The following is a 19,249-nucleotide window of genomic DNA, read 5'->3' as shown; positions in this document are numbered from 1 at the left end:
CGAATTGGGCCTGTTGGTTGATCATCTTAAACACTTCGCAGCGCAGGAAAAACAGACACAAAGAAGACGACACCAGACTCGTAGCGCTCGTATGTTGTCTGGTGTCGTCTTCTTTGTGTCTGTTTTTCCTGCGCTGCGAAGTGTTTAAGATCATAATCATATATCGTGGTTTCGGAACGTGAAATCCCGAGAATCTATTTCTATTTAAACGTCTGGATGTGTGTGTGACATTTTAATGATATAGTGAGACAGCATATTTATTTCAATAGCTGTGCTCGGGAACAGCGATTTTCTGTCGCTTTCTTTCTCTTTTTTCAGCAACACTCCTTCTCCTGTACCCCCTCGATCAAGACGGCTGCGATTGCGCGCTCGCTGCTGTGTTCTCCACACTTTTATTTTTGATATCAGTTCGTAATTTCCAGCTTTATGGCAGAAAACCATAAACGGCTATCGGATACGTAACCGTCTTTCTGTGGTGATTACTCAAAAAAATATATATATCACAGAGACGATCACCCTCTATTGTGAAATTCGGACAGCATAATATAACGCACCACACTCTGGATGAGGGTCGTGTTTGAAAATGTATTCTGACGTATAAAAGATGACACCTAAAGCGCAAGCCAACTGCCTCACCCGTATTGATAAATTCTCGTGAAAGACGAAGAAGACAGAAACAGCGGCGACTGCTAACAACAACAACAACAACGGCAAACGATGAATGCGTGTAAGAAACTGTACTATTTCACCAGCACCAATGCCAACAGCGCTCTGCTGCTAATGTTACACGTTGTAGCCAAGTTTAATCAATGCCGCAGTGTGTCCCTTCTAAATAGTGTCCGTGTATACCGTCGATATCTCGAACGCCTATTCTATATATACGCCGAAAGCCGTATACCAGAGTATAAACACCGCTCGATTTCTCTTTTGTTAACTCGCAGGCGACGGTTACGGTCAGCGCATCCACGCATGGCCGGGCTGAAATCGGGAACTGTTCAGCTCAGGTAAGTAAGAAAATCATAATCGGTTGCTCAAACGAAAGTGGGGCAGCACTGTTCATTTGAAGGCAACGCGGCAAGGTTTTTGATATTCTTTGTTTAAATAATCTAGGGGCCCGCACTCAAAGGCAACGTATTCTAGTAACGTTGCTCAAAGGCGTGCGCAGCAGGGTACTCCATTAGGGGAGGAGGGGGCGCAAGTTTTACCGCAGTACCCCCCCCCCCCCCCCTTTTGGCTCGAGTCCGAAAGAAAATGTGCTTCGCAATGGATGCAAAAATGAAAATGAGGCGATGACGTGCTCCTCACAAAGGCCTGCCATTGGTCCCCCGCTTTCCGGGGTAAAGGTGGGAAGTGAGAAGCATGCAACACTTGCATGCTTCTTAAATGCTTGCATGCTTGGAAGCCTGCAGCACCCTGCAACACTTTTCAGCATGGTCAGAAAACGCTGCCGATCGGTAGTCGAGGCGCTCCTGAAAACAGTGAGCCAGACATTATAGTGCAGCACGCGGCCTGTAAAATACAAATAATTCTCAGTCAGCTAAAAATCGCTCCCTCTTCTCTCTATAAATGATGTCATATACTCACGTGACTGCGTCATATACCCAAAATCACGGCCATTGGCTGCTTTGAGCGTCGTTAGCTGTATATACTGCGACCACCGCGGCAGGCCGCCACGTGCCCGCGCGCGCACTCGCGATCTCACTGAAAGTTAGCCCTGCGGTCAAAGAAAAAAAAATAAGTCCTCGAGGTCATGACGCGCGCGTGACTTGACTTCTTTCCCCCGTGCCATCCCTCCCTGCTTAGCTTCCAGCATGTTCGACTTGGCGACAGCATGTTCGTCTTGGCGATGTGAGAGTTCTAAAAAGTGCATGCAAATAGCTCTTTCTGGCAAAAAAAAAACAAACAAACAAACAAAAAACAGAGGCTGCGGTCGCAGGGCTTCTTGAGATGCTGAACGAACGCGGTGACGTCATCCTAGGTATGCCGCGTTATCTGCAAGTGCAGCACTGCTGAAGCGTCGCCTCCTCGATTAACTCCGGCAACAGCACGTCACGAGTTACTCACGGAGGCCACGGTTGAAGACACGAGAGACGCTTGTTCACGTAGCGCTCGCTGTTTCTCGTCATTCCAGATATCGTAATCCAACTGCAGAACTTCCAGCTTCGCTATTCGCAATGCCCACGAACTATAGGTGGCGCGCCGTGCTTTTCAAGATGGCGCCAGGAGGAGGGTCAACCCGTTTGTTAGCATAGGAACAGATAGTACGTGCGGACGTACGGCCCGTGCCACTTTCACCGGATGAAGTCATGAGCCGCGCTGAATTGGATATGAGACTAAAATACTTTCCCAAACCATGGAAAGTGCTAAGTACTCGCTACCTAATTATTTGCTGCGGTGTGAAAGGTTATATTTCAGCTCCGTTACCGTGCATAACGATGCTTTGCGAAATCCTGTGCGTGCTACATAAAACTGCATGAACTAAAATTGACGTATGAGCTGAAAGGCACTCCGAGGTAGTACGTACCGAGCCTGCCTGACGGATTTGCCGCATTAGTAGGCCGGCAGCGAGTAGCGTCATCGCTGCTGCACGGGACCGCACGTTTAACGTGGTGATGGTTTGCAAACATAATACGCCGTCGTCATTACTTGCGCAGTCGGGAACGCGGTATTACGTCTTCAACGAAACACGAGCATTTAACATCCCATTCAGTAGCGCTTGTGTCACAGCCATGCTGAGACTAGCCGTGTGCAATTCACTTCACTCGCATGTTGCAGATTCGATCAGCACGATCCAAACATGAATATCGAAAAGAATGCACACGTATGCTTTTCGCAACATCGAAGAAGTTAGCCGAGAGGCGTGGATTGTGGCCGTGACTGCACGTTCCATCGCTCTAACCATTTCGCTTCGCTGGTCGAGCTCGAGCGTGTTTGCGATGCGGCGCTCCATAATATCCACAATAATTGTGATACATGCAATGCACAAGAGGAACTATGCTTTTATTGTGATCTCGCTCAAGGATATTATACGCTAAATACAATCAAAGTGACTTACGAGCGTGAAAGAACATTAACGCACGAGGGGACGTGAAGTGCAACTCGCTCCTCGTGAGTTCAGCTGATCGTTCATCGTCGCTGTCACAGCTGTCACTCTCGGTGCTTTCACAGTCTTCAATGTCCAGTGAAAAATCCTCGTCGTCAAGATGGTTTCTTTCAACATCACTGCTGAAAGCAATCCGAAGAAATTCCTTCGCCGAACGACTTCGACCACTCCGCGTTACCACGTTTACAAATAGAGAGACGTCTGGGACTCTGGGCGCGAAAAACATTATCCTCGGATCGGTCAACGAGCAAATCGCTTGCAGTGTGCTGCCACCTATCAACAAACGTACAAAACGTACAAAAACAAGCGGCGCAGCGCTGGCTATGAAACCAACACCAACACACTGGCGAAGGACGGTGTGGAAAGTGTTCGCTCCACGAAAGGCGTGGAGCAGACGCGTCCTCAAATGATTGAAACGTCGCTCGCACGATTAGTAACAGCGCTTTGCTGACAAAGGATAGAGGCCCTATTTTAATGTATCGACAACTTGAGATCGCCGAGTTTTACAAGAGCACATCGCGAGCCCGCGCGACCTCCTGCGTATAGTGTTATGGGATTCATGCTCTACAAGAAACACTGACCAATGCTATGTGCAAGTAAAACAGGGTGAGGTTCAACTGAATATGTCAGACAATAACATTTAACTAACCTACGTGGCCACAGAAAGCCTCGCGAAGCTGATAGTATGCGTACGCTGTGGGCTAGCATTGAAAGCGCGAGTTGCCACGTATTTTCACGAAAACTTCGCGTCTCGCAAGAACGAATCAGATTTCTCATGTCACGGAGGGCCCGGTTTGTTCACTAATGCAGGGAACATGCAAAGTCGTAGTGTTCCTTCCTTGCCAATGCGTTAACACTGAGGTTAGCACAGCCGAACAAGGGACCGACTGCGTAGTGCTGCCATTTTATCGTCTACTAACCCTCCTCGAGAGGACGCTCCTGAATTCCGCTTGGCGGCGCGACAGTCTATGGGCATTGCGAATACTTACTTGAGTCTTCGTCACATAAACAGCGCTCTCGCAGTTCGGATCACTGACCGGCGGGAACCTTCCGTCGGAGTGCAGCACGGCTCAACTAGAGTGACCTAGAATAGGGGGAGTGTCCAAAGCGCCGCGCGAATACATGGGAGGAGCGAGGGCCTTTTGCAGTGAACTTCCGCGCCGCGGCGCTGCCGTGCCGGACCCGTGGGCTTTCTCCGCGGCGGAAGCCGCGCCAAAGCGGCGAGCGTCTGCTACGCGCGTGATATTTGGCCGCTATTAGCTAAAATTGCGGAAATTTGGGCAATAATGAATACTGCGTCACTGCGACATAATACTGCAGCGACTCATCACACAGAGAACGCGTTTGTTGGTTTGTGTGTTGTGAAACGGGGATTTTGTATATATCCTTTCAGCTGGTTTGTCACCGCATTGCTCCACACTTCCGCGGCTGTTTGAGGAACGCATCCTGCGCGCACTTCATCGTGAGAAAAGGCGCTTAACTTACTTTCGTGTGGAATGACGAACGTAAACTTGCTGCAGGAGAGAATAAACTGGAGATAACCAGAACGTAGCACATATGCACGTAGTAACTAGCTCATGCATGCTAACGCGTTTGCACCCTTCATATCCTATCTTTTATTTCGTGCATTCGATTTGTTTTACAAGGCTGCCTCCAGCGCTCTGCTGTTTCAAGCCATTTCATGCGAAGCCGAATGTGTAAGTTGACGTGGCCGCGGTACCAAAAGTAAAAAAAAATTACTCGCGTAACTCGCGTCTCGTTCACTTGGTATACACGAAAATTGGCACGGAGGGGCACGAATGTACGTATGCCCAATACGACCGATAGGTCATGGCATCACTAACTTGACGTGCTTGCCATTTGTGTAACAACTAACAATAATAATATGGTGTGTGGCGCGCAAACCCGCTTTCTGTAGCCAGAAATAATTCTGACAATGTGTGGTCTCACCATTTCTTTCCGTCAGGATATAAAAAACGTGATGGTCACCAGTATCATTGTCAACATGTTAGACTTACCCATACATTTTGAAGAACTTACCGCATAGGTAAAATGTATGTGAAAAAATTACATGAAAAAAAAAACATGGTCCCTTATGCATTCGCCTGAGATGACTCGAAAACGAAAACCATCTTTTTCGTCAGACGATGCATTAATCCTCCCTCGCCCCTCTCCGAAAGCTTTCTGCACATAACGTGGTTTCGGACTGCCGACAGGATCGAAGGCATTGCAAGCTTTCTGCACCTCACCTGCTTTTACATTGCCTCCGTGATCGGCCCCCGATCACGGAGGCAATGCAAAGCGACCATGTCATGTGATAGCGTCGTCATATGACGTCAAGTTAAATGACGTCATAGTGACGTCACAAGTTCTGTCGACGTCATCGTGTGATGATTTAGTGCATCACTTGTGTTGGCTACGCGGGACGCCGACGGTCATTTTTCGTGTTTGATGAGGCATCTAAGGCTTTAGCCTTAAAGAAAAGACAAACCAAAGAAAACGAAACGGTACAGTGCAACATCGTGTATGCCTCACTTTATATGTTACGAGCGATCGCCCGAAAACAAACGTGATTCTCAGTTCAGAGCAGCTGATTGCACGCGTCTGCGCGCGGGACAAAAGAGGCCTGCTTTACCCGTCTGGTCATCTCTTTATTGTCATTGTCTTTATCATTCATTATTGTCTTTATCATTCAAGAGATGAGCAGACTCGCTATTGAAGTACTCCGGAGCTGCAGCACGAAACTGTGGTGGACGCTATATCGAGGTCATCAGGAAAAAACGGGAAATTGCGGTCGGGTGTCCTGTTGGCGCGCACTCAAATGCCGCGGAAACAATTGCATTTTATGTAACTACTCGTCCACATCCTAAAAAGACAGGGCGTGCAAACACGGACACAAAAAAGAAGTCAGGACACCACAAACGCCGACTAACAACTGAATACTTACCAACTAGCTCAGCTCTCTGTTAATCGTCTACATCTTTTTGTGAAGTCTCTGAACCGGGCGAACGCTAACCTCAGAGAACCGGGAAAACATCTGAAGTTGAGAATGAGTTGTTTGAAACTGTTTTCATTTCGTATGGTGAAGGCTTGAAGCAATGCACGCATCTCGCGCGAACGTTTCATACTGACGTTCAGCGATCCAATGCAACATGCGATAATATATATATATATATATATATATATATATATATATATATATATATATATATATATATATATATATATATATATATATATATATATATATATATATATATATATATATATATATATATATATATATGTGAAGGAAAGAAGTGTTAATTTCAAGGGCTCGTTTTCTTTGTTATACACAATATTAATGAGAACTAACAGACAATAATGCCAAGGAAAGTATAGGGGATGTTTTTAGTAATAAATGTAAGGTAATTGTGAAGAAAGAAAAGTGGACGAAAAGATAGCTTGCCGCGGGCAGGGACCGAACCTGCGACCTTCGAATAACGCGTCCGATGCTCTACCCTGCCCCTGGTCCATGCCCGCGGCAAGCTATCTTTTCGTCCACTTTTCTTTCTTCACAATTACCTTACATTTATTACTAAAAACATCCCCTATACTTTCCTTGGCATTATTGTCTGTTAGTTCTCATTAATATTGTGTATAACAAAGAAAACGAGCCCTTGAAATTAACACTTCTTTCCTTCATTCATAGCGAGGGTCTCGTTCTGGCAGACTTGATGCTTTCAGGTAGTATGCGAGGGATTATTGGTCAGCTGCCAGCTCGTAATAAGTTCACGTGCTACGTGACGCCAACAGGCAGAAAAAGAGTGTTCCACACTCGCCGTCATGGCTACTGGCGGCGCTGACTGACGCTCCCACGTTTAAATGCACACATATACCCTATAAAGTGGACGGGGGGATGGCCGCCGCGGTAGCTCAGTTGGTAGAGCATCGGACGCGTTATTCGAAGGTCGCAGGTTCGGTCCCTGCCCGCGGCAAGCTATCTTTTCGTCCACTTTTCTTTCTTCACAATTACCTTACATTTATTACTAAAACATCCCCTATACTTTCCTTGGCATTATTGTCTGTTAGTTCTCATTAATATTGTGTATAACAAAGAAAACGAGCCCTTGAAATTAACACTTCTTTCCTTCATTCATAGCGAGGGTCTCGTTCTGGCAGACTTGATGCTTTCAGGTAGTATGCGAGGGATTATTGGTCAGCTGCCAGCTCGTAATAAGTTCACGTGCTACGTGACGCCAACAGGCAGAAAAAGAGTGTTCCACACTCGCCGTCATGGCTACTGGCGGCGCTGACTGACGCTCCCACGTTTAAATGCACACATATACCCTATAAAGTGGACGGGGGGATGGCCGCCGCGGTAGCTCAGTTGGTAGAGCATCGGACGCGTTATTCGAAGGTCGCAGGTTCGGTCCCTGCCCGCGGCAAGCTATCTTTTCGTCCACTTTTCTTTCTTCACAATTACCCTTACATTTATTACTAAAAACATCCCCTATACTTTCCTTGGCATTATTGTCTGTTAGTTCTCATTAATATGTGTATAACAAAGAAACGAGCCCTTGAAATTAACACTTCTTTCCTTCGTTCATAGCGAGGGTCTCGTTCTGGCAGACTTGATGCTTTCAGGTAGTATGCGAGGGATTATTGGTCAGCTGCCAGCTCGTAATAAGTTCACGTGCTACGTGACGCCAACAGGCAGAAAAAGAGTGTTCCACACTCGCCGTCATGGCTACTGGCGGCGCTGACTGACGCTCCCACGTTTAAATGCACACATATACCCTATAAAGTGGACGGGGGGATGGCCGCCGCGGTAGCTCAGTTGGTAGAGCATCGGACGCGTTATTCGAAGGTCGCAGGTTCGGTCCCTGCCCGCGGCAAGCTATCTTTTCGTCCACTTTTCTTTCTTCACAATTACCTTACATTTATTACTAAAAACATCCCCTATACTTTCCTTGGCATTATTGTCTGTTAGTTCTCATTAATATTATATATATATGTTGCATTTTTTCAGGCAAGGTACATTAGGGATCTCTGCATTTGAGCAATTTTCTGAAGTGATTGAGATATTACACTAGCTTCTATGATATCTGGATTTGTAAAGCATTTTCTATATTACGCCTTTTATGCAAAAGCTTTGGAATATGGTTAGTTTACCTGGCATTGCTTTCTTTCAAATATTTGCGCACGGTGAGCCGTGTACGCTACCTCAGAAGCAAAAATAAGCCAACACCATTGCGCTCGTATGGCCGTCTCTACTCTTCTTTTTTTTTTCACTTGCGTCTTCCCGGTCTGCTCCGTCCATAATAAATAGCTAGTGGAGGCTAATGAATTGTCGAATAAAGCGGTGTGCATATGGCTAGAAAACCAGTGGCGACCATGAGTAAAACGCTCGTAGTGTGAAGCGGTCACTGCGCGCAAGTATTTCAGCTGACTGCGCGTGCAATTTACTTTTTTTTTTGTTACTCTTAATTCGAGCATGCGTGATGCTATTGCCCGACTACTCGTGCGAATAATGTTTTTTTTTTTTCGTTTCTTGCTTGTGCGTGTACGTTTTGCGCGTTTTTACACACGCACCAACGTTCTCTGACTCTGTGACCTGAACTAGGTCACGCTGATGCCGCTTGACACATGATTTTTTGCATCCTGTTGTTGCCCCTGCACTAACACAATGCTTAAAGATGGATAAGCTCCATTCCGCACCGTATTATAAAAGGTAAGTAGGCTTCAAGTGACCTGTGTGGAAACGCGGCGCAAAAAACTACAGCGCGTAGCAGACGCCCCTCGCTTTCCGCACGCTTCCCGAGCGCGGAAAGCCCACGGGTCCGGCGCAGCAGCGGCGCGGCGCGGGAGTTCACGGCAAAAGGCCCACGCGGGAGCCGGCGCTTTGGACACTCCCCCTATTCTAGGTCACTCTAGGCTCAACCAAAGGAACCGAAGATGACGTTGGTTTCCATGCCCACACCTTCGGCGCGCTCGCGTGGGCGGAGAAAGACAAACTTTTCTTTCGCGTATTCTAAAGCTCCTGCTGCAAGAACCGCGGAAGAAATTACGACATCGTCGACAATAATGGCGTTCCTTGCTAACCACGAAGTTCCATCGAATTCGAAAACCTCTCCAGTTTCCCTTTAATAAATCCATTCGATGGTTACTTGAAAAGGTGTTGCAGGGCCCCTTTAAATACATCAGGGGTTCTTGATCGCCATTTTTGTCAAAAAAAAAAAAAAACATGCGTAGCCATAACCCTGCGCATTAAAAGATGGCGTGAAAGGTCCGGCTGAGTAAAGATGTGGGGCAGAATTGGCGCCCCCTTTCGATGATAAGGGGGGAGCGCCTCTCCCCCATTGACCCCGCCCCCTCCTTCCCCGTGCCCACGCCTATGCCCACACATACACTTCTTTGTCATTCAAGTGCGCGCGATGTATTTTATTGTTGTAAATAGTCAATGAATATGGCCAGTTCGGCTTGTGAGCGCGTCTGTGTTGCATCTTTCTAACGTGTTTCCGCAAACCAAAGATGCGTGTGAAGCATAAATGAAGGAGTTTTAGCACGTTCATCTCCGATCTTTATACTGCCGCCTTCTTTGAAATTGCTCAGCTTTCTATCCACAGAACTTTTTAGCCTTCTTAAACACATCGGGCTATGTTCAATTTGTCGTCACGCTGCTTCTCTGATGTGTGCACGTCGGAACAGCACTCTGGCGAACTTTTTTGAAGAGGCCGCGCTCAGTCACGTCTGGTTAATTTGGTTAGCGCGGCTTCTTTCCCGTCATCTCGTTTCTCTGACGAGTGAAGCAACGTAAAAGATAGATTTGATTCCATTATTTGAAGACCGCACGCAGCGGAAAGTGGGCAGCTGATCTCACAAAATCCTATAAGTCGTCTTTGACATTGACGTTGAGATTATGGTATAGGCATATTATGTGGAGCAGAATAGCTGACTTTCTGTTTTTATCTCATGTATAGATCGCTCAGGAACTATAACATGAGTTCTGTATAGCGCACACACCGTAAAAGATATGAGAATTCTTTGAGAATCACATGTTGTTAAAAAGTTCTAATTGTCCAAGCTAGCGTTAATTCATATATGTACCACTGAAAAGTTAATAGCTTTCTCTCGTTTTGTCGTTGCGGTTTTTTTTTTTAACGAAGGCCACGACGGCACCGACGTTGTATCCCGCGTGCAGCGGTTCACATTTGGAAGGAATCGAAACGCGAAAACGCTCGCATACCTCGATTTATGTGCATGTCAAAGAATTCCAAGTGATCAAAATTCATAAGTAGTCCTCCATTGCGGCGCGGGCCTCGTAATCAAATCGTCGACCGTTCTGGCACGTAAAATCCCAGAATTAACTTTATTGTTTTTGGGACAACGACGGTATCCGTATAGTGCCGTACCTTGCACGAGCTACAATATCCTACGTATATTAACTCCGAGATAGGCCTTCCAGAACAGACTGGACTGGTGTTTTGGGTCATAGAACAAGCGACATCGCTCACCGAAATCGGATTTGTTCGTTATGCGCGGCACTTTCCGATGACAAGCATGATCTCGACGCACGCGTGCGCTTCCGAGACTGCGCGGTCGTCTCAGCAAACCCATGCACGTCGATGGTAAGGGCCTCTATTCAAGGTGGTGAGGGTTTAAGGCAAATCGAATCCTATCGCTCGCTCAACACTGTAGGGAATGGAACGCAGTCGCTTGGAGAGGCAGCCGGCACGTTTGGCGTAGTTTGCTCTGCATGTAGGCACGACCCTCCCACAGGACGCCCACGTCGCCCGCTCGTGGCCTTCGTATTACTGCCGAGAGAAGCCTGTCGCCCTAGTTCATCGCCCCTTCTCGCCCCACCCTCGACGACCTCCGAACGAGTTACACAAGAACGCTCTTCAACGCAGGCGCGGCCTCGAGCGAAAGTCGACAGCGAGAGCCGTTTGCTCGAGTGCCCATCGGCCGAGCGGCTGGCGACAGAACGAGGGCTCTGTTGACGTGGGTGAGGCGATCGCAGCGAAGCTCGTCAAGCTGTTGTCCTCGGATGCGGCGAGCTCGCTGCACTCAGTGCCCTTGCCTCTGCTCGAAGCACCGGACGCCGAATTGCGGGGTGCCAAGTTGCTGGGCCTCGACCGCTTTCGGCTGCGGCCGGACGACCCGGCCCGAGTCCTGCGCACGGACAAGCACCTGCTCGTCCACATCCCGCTGCAGGCAAGCAGTTCAGTCCCGCGTAGAAGCCAGCCGTTGCTGCGGAAGCAAATATCAAACCCTCTGACCACCGGACTGGTGACGGTGCTCACGCGTGTATACGCGTTAGTGGAGATCACCATGCGGCTAATCGTACACGTCACATACATTTTTTTTTTCACGGTTCTCAACATTTTGTTGGGCGTCATCTCAGTAGGTCGTAATAACGGCGAAACCTAGGAATGTCCCGACGTAGGCAACAGCTAAACCTGGAAATTTTACCTTACAGCTTATAAGCACAGTGTTGTGGATGAACTGAGGTTGAAGAACTCCACCAACTACAACCAACCACGACCATTATGGTACCGGAAATCCGCTATCATCGCTTGTAGTACACAGTGCTCCCTCTCCTAGCCCCCAAACCCTGGTTCCCTTTCTTCCTTTGTCCTACATTGCCCGCTAATAAAGAGGATGAAGCACAGCTGGGGGCGCTTGTTTGAGAGATGCATGGCGGTTGCGAGGGGGGGGGGGGCTGCGACGATCTCGTATCAGATGGATGTCTCAAGCTTTTAGAAGCTGGCACAGCGAAAAACAAACAAACCAAAAACTGATTTATAAAGGGCAGCCGCCTGGAAGGTATACCTCCAGATCTCAAGATCGGTGTGATTTCCTAGGGGGGCGTCACCTTGACCGGTTAAAGTGACGTTGATATATGACCCATAGACAGCGCAATTAAGAAATTATTCCAGGAATGAAACATTTCGTAAAAGACAACAATAACGATGGCCTTTAGTTGAAAACAGATGATAGCTGATAACAGTTAAAGTGGCCTTGCACATTTAGCATATGCAGTTAATCGAATATTACATGTGGACCTAGCTAAAAACACAAGCGGCACTAAAACACAGGAGAATAAATGACGAATCGAATGCTTTCCGTACTGAGTTTTTAGCTCACGCGAATTGAAAACATTCGATTTCGCACGCTTCGATCGAGAGCGTCGGAGGTCTCTACGGCCGCGTTTGAAGTATTCTGTTTTCTTTAAATTTTCTTTTGCCAGGAAGGTGAAAAAAAAGAAGCCGCATAAAACATGATTTTATTTTACGCACATATACTTTCAATGGCTTCATATCGTTCGGTTCGCACTTCCGGTAGCTATACAATAAGCGACAGGTGCACGCACACACTCTCACATGTACGCAGGCATAATATGGCATGTTTTTTTTGCAGCAGAAAGTACACGGCTTGTGAACTCATGACATGGAGAGAGTAAAGCCTAGTAGAACGAGGAGTGCTGACTCCTCAGGCAAGGAGGAGGGAAGGAGGAGGGTGGCGAGCGTTAAGCGAAAACTCTAGCTGCTCGGCCAAGTGGACAGGAGGAAGGAAAGGAGAAGAGGAGGAGATTCGAAGTGGAGAGGATGAGAAGAAGCATTAAATAAAACGCAATAAAATTTCGAGGTGGGATTCGAACCCGGGTATACCTAGGGTCCTAAGGCGAGCTTCGCATAACCACACGGCTATTCAGGCGCGGTAGCTGAACAAGCGTTTATGGGAACCATATGATTGCGTTGCTATGGGCGAGAGAACGAGAAAGAAATGGACAAAAAGAGGAAGAAAGAATGAAAGAGAGAGAAAGAGATAGTGATAGAAAGAAAGAGAAAGAAAGCAGATCATAGCATAGTTTAGCAAAGGATTGTGGTGGCCGGGCTAGCTGACCGCGACTGCGAGCCGGCTTTCGGCCGAAATCGGGACAAAACACCGTCCCGCAAGCAGGTCGGCGGGACAGTGGGACGGCTAGCCCCGTCCCACTGTCCCGCCTAGCCGGCGGAAAATGCATGGAGGGGCTTTAGTCCCGCCTAAATCGGGACGTCTGGCCACTTTAACTTAAGACGATAGTAGAGCCACCTGACTCTTCCTCCTGGTGCGGCCTTCTTTGCACGTACTGTTTGCGCAGGGAATGACAACAGAAGAACCTAATAATTGGACTGCGAAAAAAAAAAAAGAAAAAAAAAGTCGCAGCAGCCGGGAAGCGTATAACGCGAACAAATAGGGAAAAAGTGCTGCTGTAAGCAGTAAAACAGACGCACTGAACACAGCTCTGTCTCAGAAGAACTTATTCATCATGTTTATATGGCTTAAAGAAGTCCTTGATGGAAGTCTGGCGTTTCTTTCGCGCCACTGCCAGAACCAGACCCCTTTCGAGCATTTGGATGGCTTTGTGGCAGTCCACATCACCAAAACTCATTGACGTACATCCTCATCGACAGTTCGCAACGTACGTAACGTCGCGGGAACGACGTGTGAAGAGTAGATTCTAATGCCTATAGCTGTCACTGGCGTAGAGGAGGGTTCACCCCCCCCCCCCAATTTTTCACTTTTATATGTGTATATCAGACGCACACATACAAACGCACGCACGAACATACATAAAGTATAACTAGGGCTCCATTTTTTCGGTTTTATCCGAAAAAATCCGATAAACATTCGCCAGTAAAATTTTTTTTATCCGATAAACTCCCATTTCAAGGGCCAATATGACCTGGTTCCGTTCTTTATAGAAAGGGCAAGTCCTAGCGCTCATTGATACATCTTTTGGTTTGACCGATTTAAAGTTTACGCGCGTAGTTGTATTAGACAACATAGCTGTATTGTGCTCCGACTCAGCTTCTTACATGCAGAAGCTTCACAAAGCCTTGCAACTCTCTAGCCCCGAATTCAAGGCGCTTCACTTCAAAGATCAGTGCCACAGGGGTGGCGCCAGGATTTTTTTACGGGGGGGGGGGGCAGCCACGAAAAGGGAGTTCCTTCGGGGGGGGGGCAGGGGCGGGGGGACTTATGCGTTGTGTTTTCGCTCTGTTTTACTCCCTTCCTATTTCCTCTCTTGTTTTATAAACGCCTGACTTATTAGATTGGAATGTCCGAGATATAACTCTTGTTAGATGGCGCATACGCTTCCTTCAGTCGCTCAAGACTCCAATAAACATGCACGGTGTTCTGCTTAGGTAAGTGCAACGTAATAGACATCGAGGCCGCGCATGATCAATAGATGCCAATTATTCCTCAGCCCCACCGCTTCTGTTCATTGCAGTTTCTCCCATCAGTCATCCAGACAGCGGCTGCCTCGATGACTTACATGTAAGCTTACATCATCTCATGACTTGAGGAGTTGACTTACATCGAGATAAAATATTATCTGCAAGATTTTATCTCTATCTAAGTCAACTCTTACAAGATAAATCATCGAGGCACCCGCCAAATTACGTACGGGTTAGAATTGCATTAGCTGCCTGTCAGTGTAGCCTTGTGTGAAAAAGAGCTGAGCTTCCTTGATAATATGCCAGGGCGATATCGACTTGAGAAGAAGCTGTGCGCAGCTACAAAAACTTTTTTTCTGAAGTGTTCAGTATAAATAGCTGTGCACAAGTGAAATAACCATTTTGTTGAAAGTCAGCGCTGCGTTTGTCTTCTGTGTGCTTATTAGCCGTCGGTACCTGCGCTGTTCCCCTTCACTGTGCTTTGCGTCAGCTACCAATCAAAGGATGTGGAAAGCAAAAGCGAACATTTATTTATGAACATTTACTACAATCTAATAGGATACAAATGCTCGGTGGCTGAAATGTTAGCAACAGTTTGACTGGGCTGAAGGCCCAGGTTCTAAACACGTCAATGTATAAGATATTCGAGCAACGCAGTAAGATAAAAATTTATATTTAGCATGTTTACACAGCAGTGTTTCTGCTAATATAATGAAAATTTATATATTGCATCGAACAGCGTATACACAAAAAGCAGTACCAAATAAAGAAAATAAAGCAGGTAACCATCAGCAATAAAATAACACCAGTTAACTTCATATCACAATATAGCTTCGAAACCGTAATCTCACAGCATCAGAGATAACTAACACCACTAAATAAGGTTCATATCAATTCCAAGTTTCCTAAATACGCGCTAGATTAAAAAAAAAAGTTAAAACACCCTCCTTGCGCTGCTTGGTCGTGCAAAGCGTCGGAAATGGAAAAAGAATAACAAAAAGCTATGTAGCAAAAGAGTAAAAAAAAATAAAGAGAGGATAGACTTTCTAAAACTAGATCACGCATAGGCATGCCAGTCATTTCACATCTGCATGGCTATACAGTACACCAGCTTTCGCAAACGTAAATGTCTGCTCTCCGACTTCATCACTGTTCATCAGAGAAGCTAGGCCATCGACGCGGCCTCGGACAGCACCCTTTTCAGTTTGTTTCAAAGCGAGGACAAACACCAAGAAAGTCGTCGAAGATTTCGTCGCTACCACAGATGTCGTTGCCTGCGCTGTGACAGCACACAACAAGCCACGGCGGGGATTATTCGATGGTGAAGCGGGTGTTCTGATACCGGTATAGGTTTCACTACTATGTACCCGTACCCGAACAATTTTCCCATGAATGCACCGCAAAGGTATACAATAGGGTTTCATTATGCCATCATACTAGTGTAGACGTATACGTCGATTACTGTGCGCAGCATCGAACATGTCAACAACACGCTGAAGATCTATCTTATTGGCAAGAGATCGCTCGACCGCAAGCGCAGCTAGATCGCTCAGACGGTTGTTGGTCATCTTGCTGCGAAGATAAGTCTTCAGTCTTCGAAGGCACGAAAAATGCGCGCTTGCAAGATGATAACGATTCCGGTATCGTCACAGCGATAACACCTAGCTTGTGCAGTTCGTGGAAGGCTAGCTTATACTCATAAGCGTGCGCAGGGTTCCCCTTCAGGGGGGGCGAAAGTTCGTCGCAGCGCCCCCCTCCCTATTATGTCAATGTATGCGGCTGCCTTTGCGCCCCTCTTCTCGCCCCCCCCTACAATGTATAGGGCTGACTTTGCGCCCCCCCTTCTCGCCCCCCTTGCCCCCCCCCCCCCCCTGCGCACGCCTATGCTTATACTCTCCCAAGACAGTCGCCAATTGCATCAATGTTTCTATTTTGCACTTGCTTTCGGCTTCAATGCGCGGAAGAAGCTTTATTACCGACTTGCACTCAACTTCAACACTGTCGATGTCGCATGCATAGTGCTCAGCGAAAGGCTTGAGTAAGGAGATGTCCATAAAATTCTCACTCTGGGTGGAGGGCGCTGACTCCGAAGAGTACATCATTATTCTCCGTGAACCGCCTAGTCAGTTCCGCAATGAGGTGGTCCAAAACGGGTAGAAAAACTTTGACTCTGAATGCTTCCTTTGAATCTGGAGACTCTTCGTCAACGGGCTGTCCTTCACTCAATACAAACTGCTCTAAATGAAGCGGAAGGCGCTTCGTTCTCTGCTTTTCCCTTTGGGGCACCCCGTTCTCCTCAGAAATACTGCAGGTTTGCGCCCACACAGTGTCAAATGCGCTCTGCAAATTTCTCATTTCGGAGAACTCGTCAATGACTGTGCGTGCCATGATGACTAAGATTGCAGTCTCTACTTTGCAATAGGTCCGAAAGAACCTTAAGGCGGCTAAGTACCTTGGTAAATAGGCTTAAATGGAAGAGAGACGAGAAGTTCATTTGCTCAAGTAGACCCCTACTTTCCGTTGCCCACCTGCTGTTTGTAGCGATGACTTCGGCGAGACATACAAGGATTGCAGGAAAGCTTTTCATTGCAGCTCTGCAAGACGCTATCTGGCAGGTCCATCGTGTATCGCTGAGACGCTGCAGCTCTGTCACTGACAAAAACAACCTTTTTTGCACATCTACGAACAGGGAGTGAACGGCAGATCCACTTAGGAAGACATAGAGGCATTACAAAAAAGAGAAAAAATCCCTCACCGATTTTATCGCCTTGCAGACATCCACGATGACAAGGTTAATAATAATAATATCTGGGGTTTAACGTCCCAAAACCACGATATGATTATGAGAGACGCCGTAGTGGAGGGCTCCGGAAATTTCGACCACCTGGGGTTCTTTAACGTGCACCTAAATCTAAGTACACGGGCCTCAGACATTTTCGCCTCCATCGAAAATGCAGCCGCCGCGGCCGGGATTCGATCCCGCGACCTTCGGGTCAGCAGTCGAGCGCCATAACCACTAGACCACCGTGGCGGGGCCACGATGACAAGGTTGAGGTGGTGGTTCATGCAATGTACGTACACTGCCTGCGGCACTTCCTGCCTGAACAGCGCCTGGACGCCCCTTGAGGTACCGCTCATGACACTCGCACCATCATCATGTTTGAGCAATGTATAGCTGAGAATCAATGGCGCAGCGATTCAACGTTTCCTTTGCGTAGCTCAGGAGCGACCTTGCATCCAATTGCTCAGCGTTGCGGAATCCAAGGAACCGCTCAAAGACAGTCCTTAGTAGTACCTTACTACAACTGATAACTGTTCCACCTGGCTTAGGTCCTTGGTTTCATCGACGATAAGTTCGAAGCACTGGGAGCTTTTTATCTCTTCCTTTATACTTGTTAATGTGATGTGGCTGAGAATTTCGAGGATCTGGTCTTGTATCGAATGATGAACATACTTCTCGTTCGCTGCTCCACCCTTCAATTTCTTTCCTACAATTTCGTCATATTTAGCAAACAAGTTCAAGAGCTTAACGAAGTTTCCCTTGTTTTCACTTGTGCAGTGGCGTACCAACTCTTTCGCGAGTGGGGGGGGGGGGGGGGGGGGGGGGGCTGGGCTGGCGTTGCTCTCTGTCCGCCATATATATATATATATATATATATATATATATATATATATATATATATATATATATATATATATATATATATATATGAGAGAGAGAACTGCATTTGCTCTCAATTTGACGTGATTTTTTATACTCATAGAGATGTCTGCAATAAAGGAAGAATCTGCACAAAGAGATTGTGCAGGCTGGGCTGCCCTATACCGCGACAACACAGCAGTGTTTAATATTATTTTGGAAATTTTACCACCAAGTTTAAAAAGTACAGCCGCCTTTACCTGTTCTCCACCTTTGCATTCCGACTGCAAACTTCACGGTCTCACTTTGGCTTTGTAAATACGGTGAGTATGAAGAACCTGCTATGAATCTAGTACCTTAAATTCTCCCTTCTTAAACAAAACATGTGGCTGACAAAGCAAGGTACTTCGCAGAAGTGTTCTGAATAAGCCGAGTACCAATTCCTTTACTGTTAGAACCCTCCAATATAAAATCTTTCTAAACAAGAAGACCAACTTCAGTCAATTATTATTTATAGGAACCACATTGAGCTGGTTCTGTATGCTATAAGATTGTAAATGACTACGAATTCATATGCTAGGTGTCGTTCCTTGCCCTCCTACTTTTCCCAGCTTGGGAGGTGGGCAAAGGGGAAAGCGGTGAAGTGGCTCTTTACTGCTCCTCTCCGGCTACTCCATGTAAATAGCCTACGTAAGATGTGTAAGCTCAAATTTTCTTTGAAAAAAATGTGGGTGATTACATCGTTAAACTGCCCCGCATTGTTTCCTTCCGCATATGTCGTTAGGTGTTAATGATTGGTCAAACTTTTGTGGGTCATGCTCAGAGCCCCTGCTCGTAACACGACGCAACAAATGACGAGTAAGTGATCCACCGCGTAATTACCACTTACGCATGACTACGTAAAAAAAAACTATTTTCAATACGGGTTCGACATTGGTTTTTCGCTATTGGTCAAAAATTTTCGGTGCCATAAAATCGCTTCCTTGTTACGCGACGTCACAAGTCTGCGAAAACTCGCGGCGTTAAAATGAAATGTGCACAATAAGCAGCACACTACTGTGCTGAACAATAAATAATTTCTTTTTGGAATAGCCAGACAGTGTCTCATTCTGAACGTAATAAAGAAGGCTGCCCACCAATAACATTGGAAGCGGCTACTTATAGCAGCGGGCGAGATGGTTTCATATGTGTATAGTAGATTCTTTCAGCAGAAGTATAACGATGTTGAGCCGTTTTTGCGCGTACACAACTCTCTGTGAACTCATCGTTGCTGACAGAGAGGTAGAGAGAGAAAAAACA

General features: G+C 46.8%; 1 protein-coding gene and 1 pseudogene across 1 annotated transcript; one reads left to right on the top strand and one right to left on the bottom strand.

Moving 5' to 3' along the window:
* The first annotated feature begins 939 nt into the window (after window positions 1-939).
* Window positions 940-14,414, top strand: LOC119382478 (uncharacterized). Its single transcript, XM_049412760.1, has 3 exons — window positions 940-1,004; window positions 10,996-11,392; window positions 14,364-14,414. The coding sequence occupies exons 1-3, from the start codon at window positions 970-972 to the stop codon at window positions 14,412-14,414; spliced, it is 483 nt and encodes a 160-aa protein (XP_049268717.1). The 5' UTR covers window positions 940-969.
* Window positions 14,415-15,746: 1,332 nt separating this feature from the next.
* Window positions 15,747-17,448, bottom strand: LOC125757302 (uncharacterized; annotated as a pseudogene).
* Between the last annotated feature and the right edge of the window lie 1,801 nt (window positions 17,449-19,249).

Source organism: Rhipicephalus sanguineus, chromosome 1 (assembly GCF_013339695.2).
Source record: "Rhipicephalus sanguineus isolate Rsan-2018 chromosome 1, BIME_Rsan_1.4, whole genome shotgun sequence".
Classification (NCBI taxonomy): Eukaryota; Metazoa; Arthropoda; class Arachnida; order Ixodida; family Ixodidae; genus Rhipicephalus; species Rhipicephalus sanguineus.
Note: the sequence above shows the minus strand (reverse complement) of the source record. Positions and strands in the feature narration are given on the sequence as shown.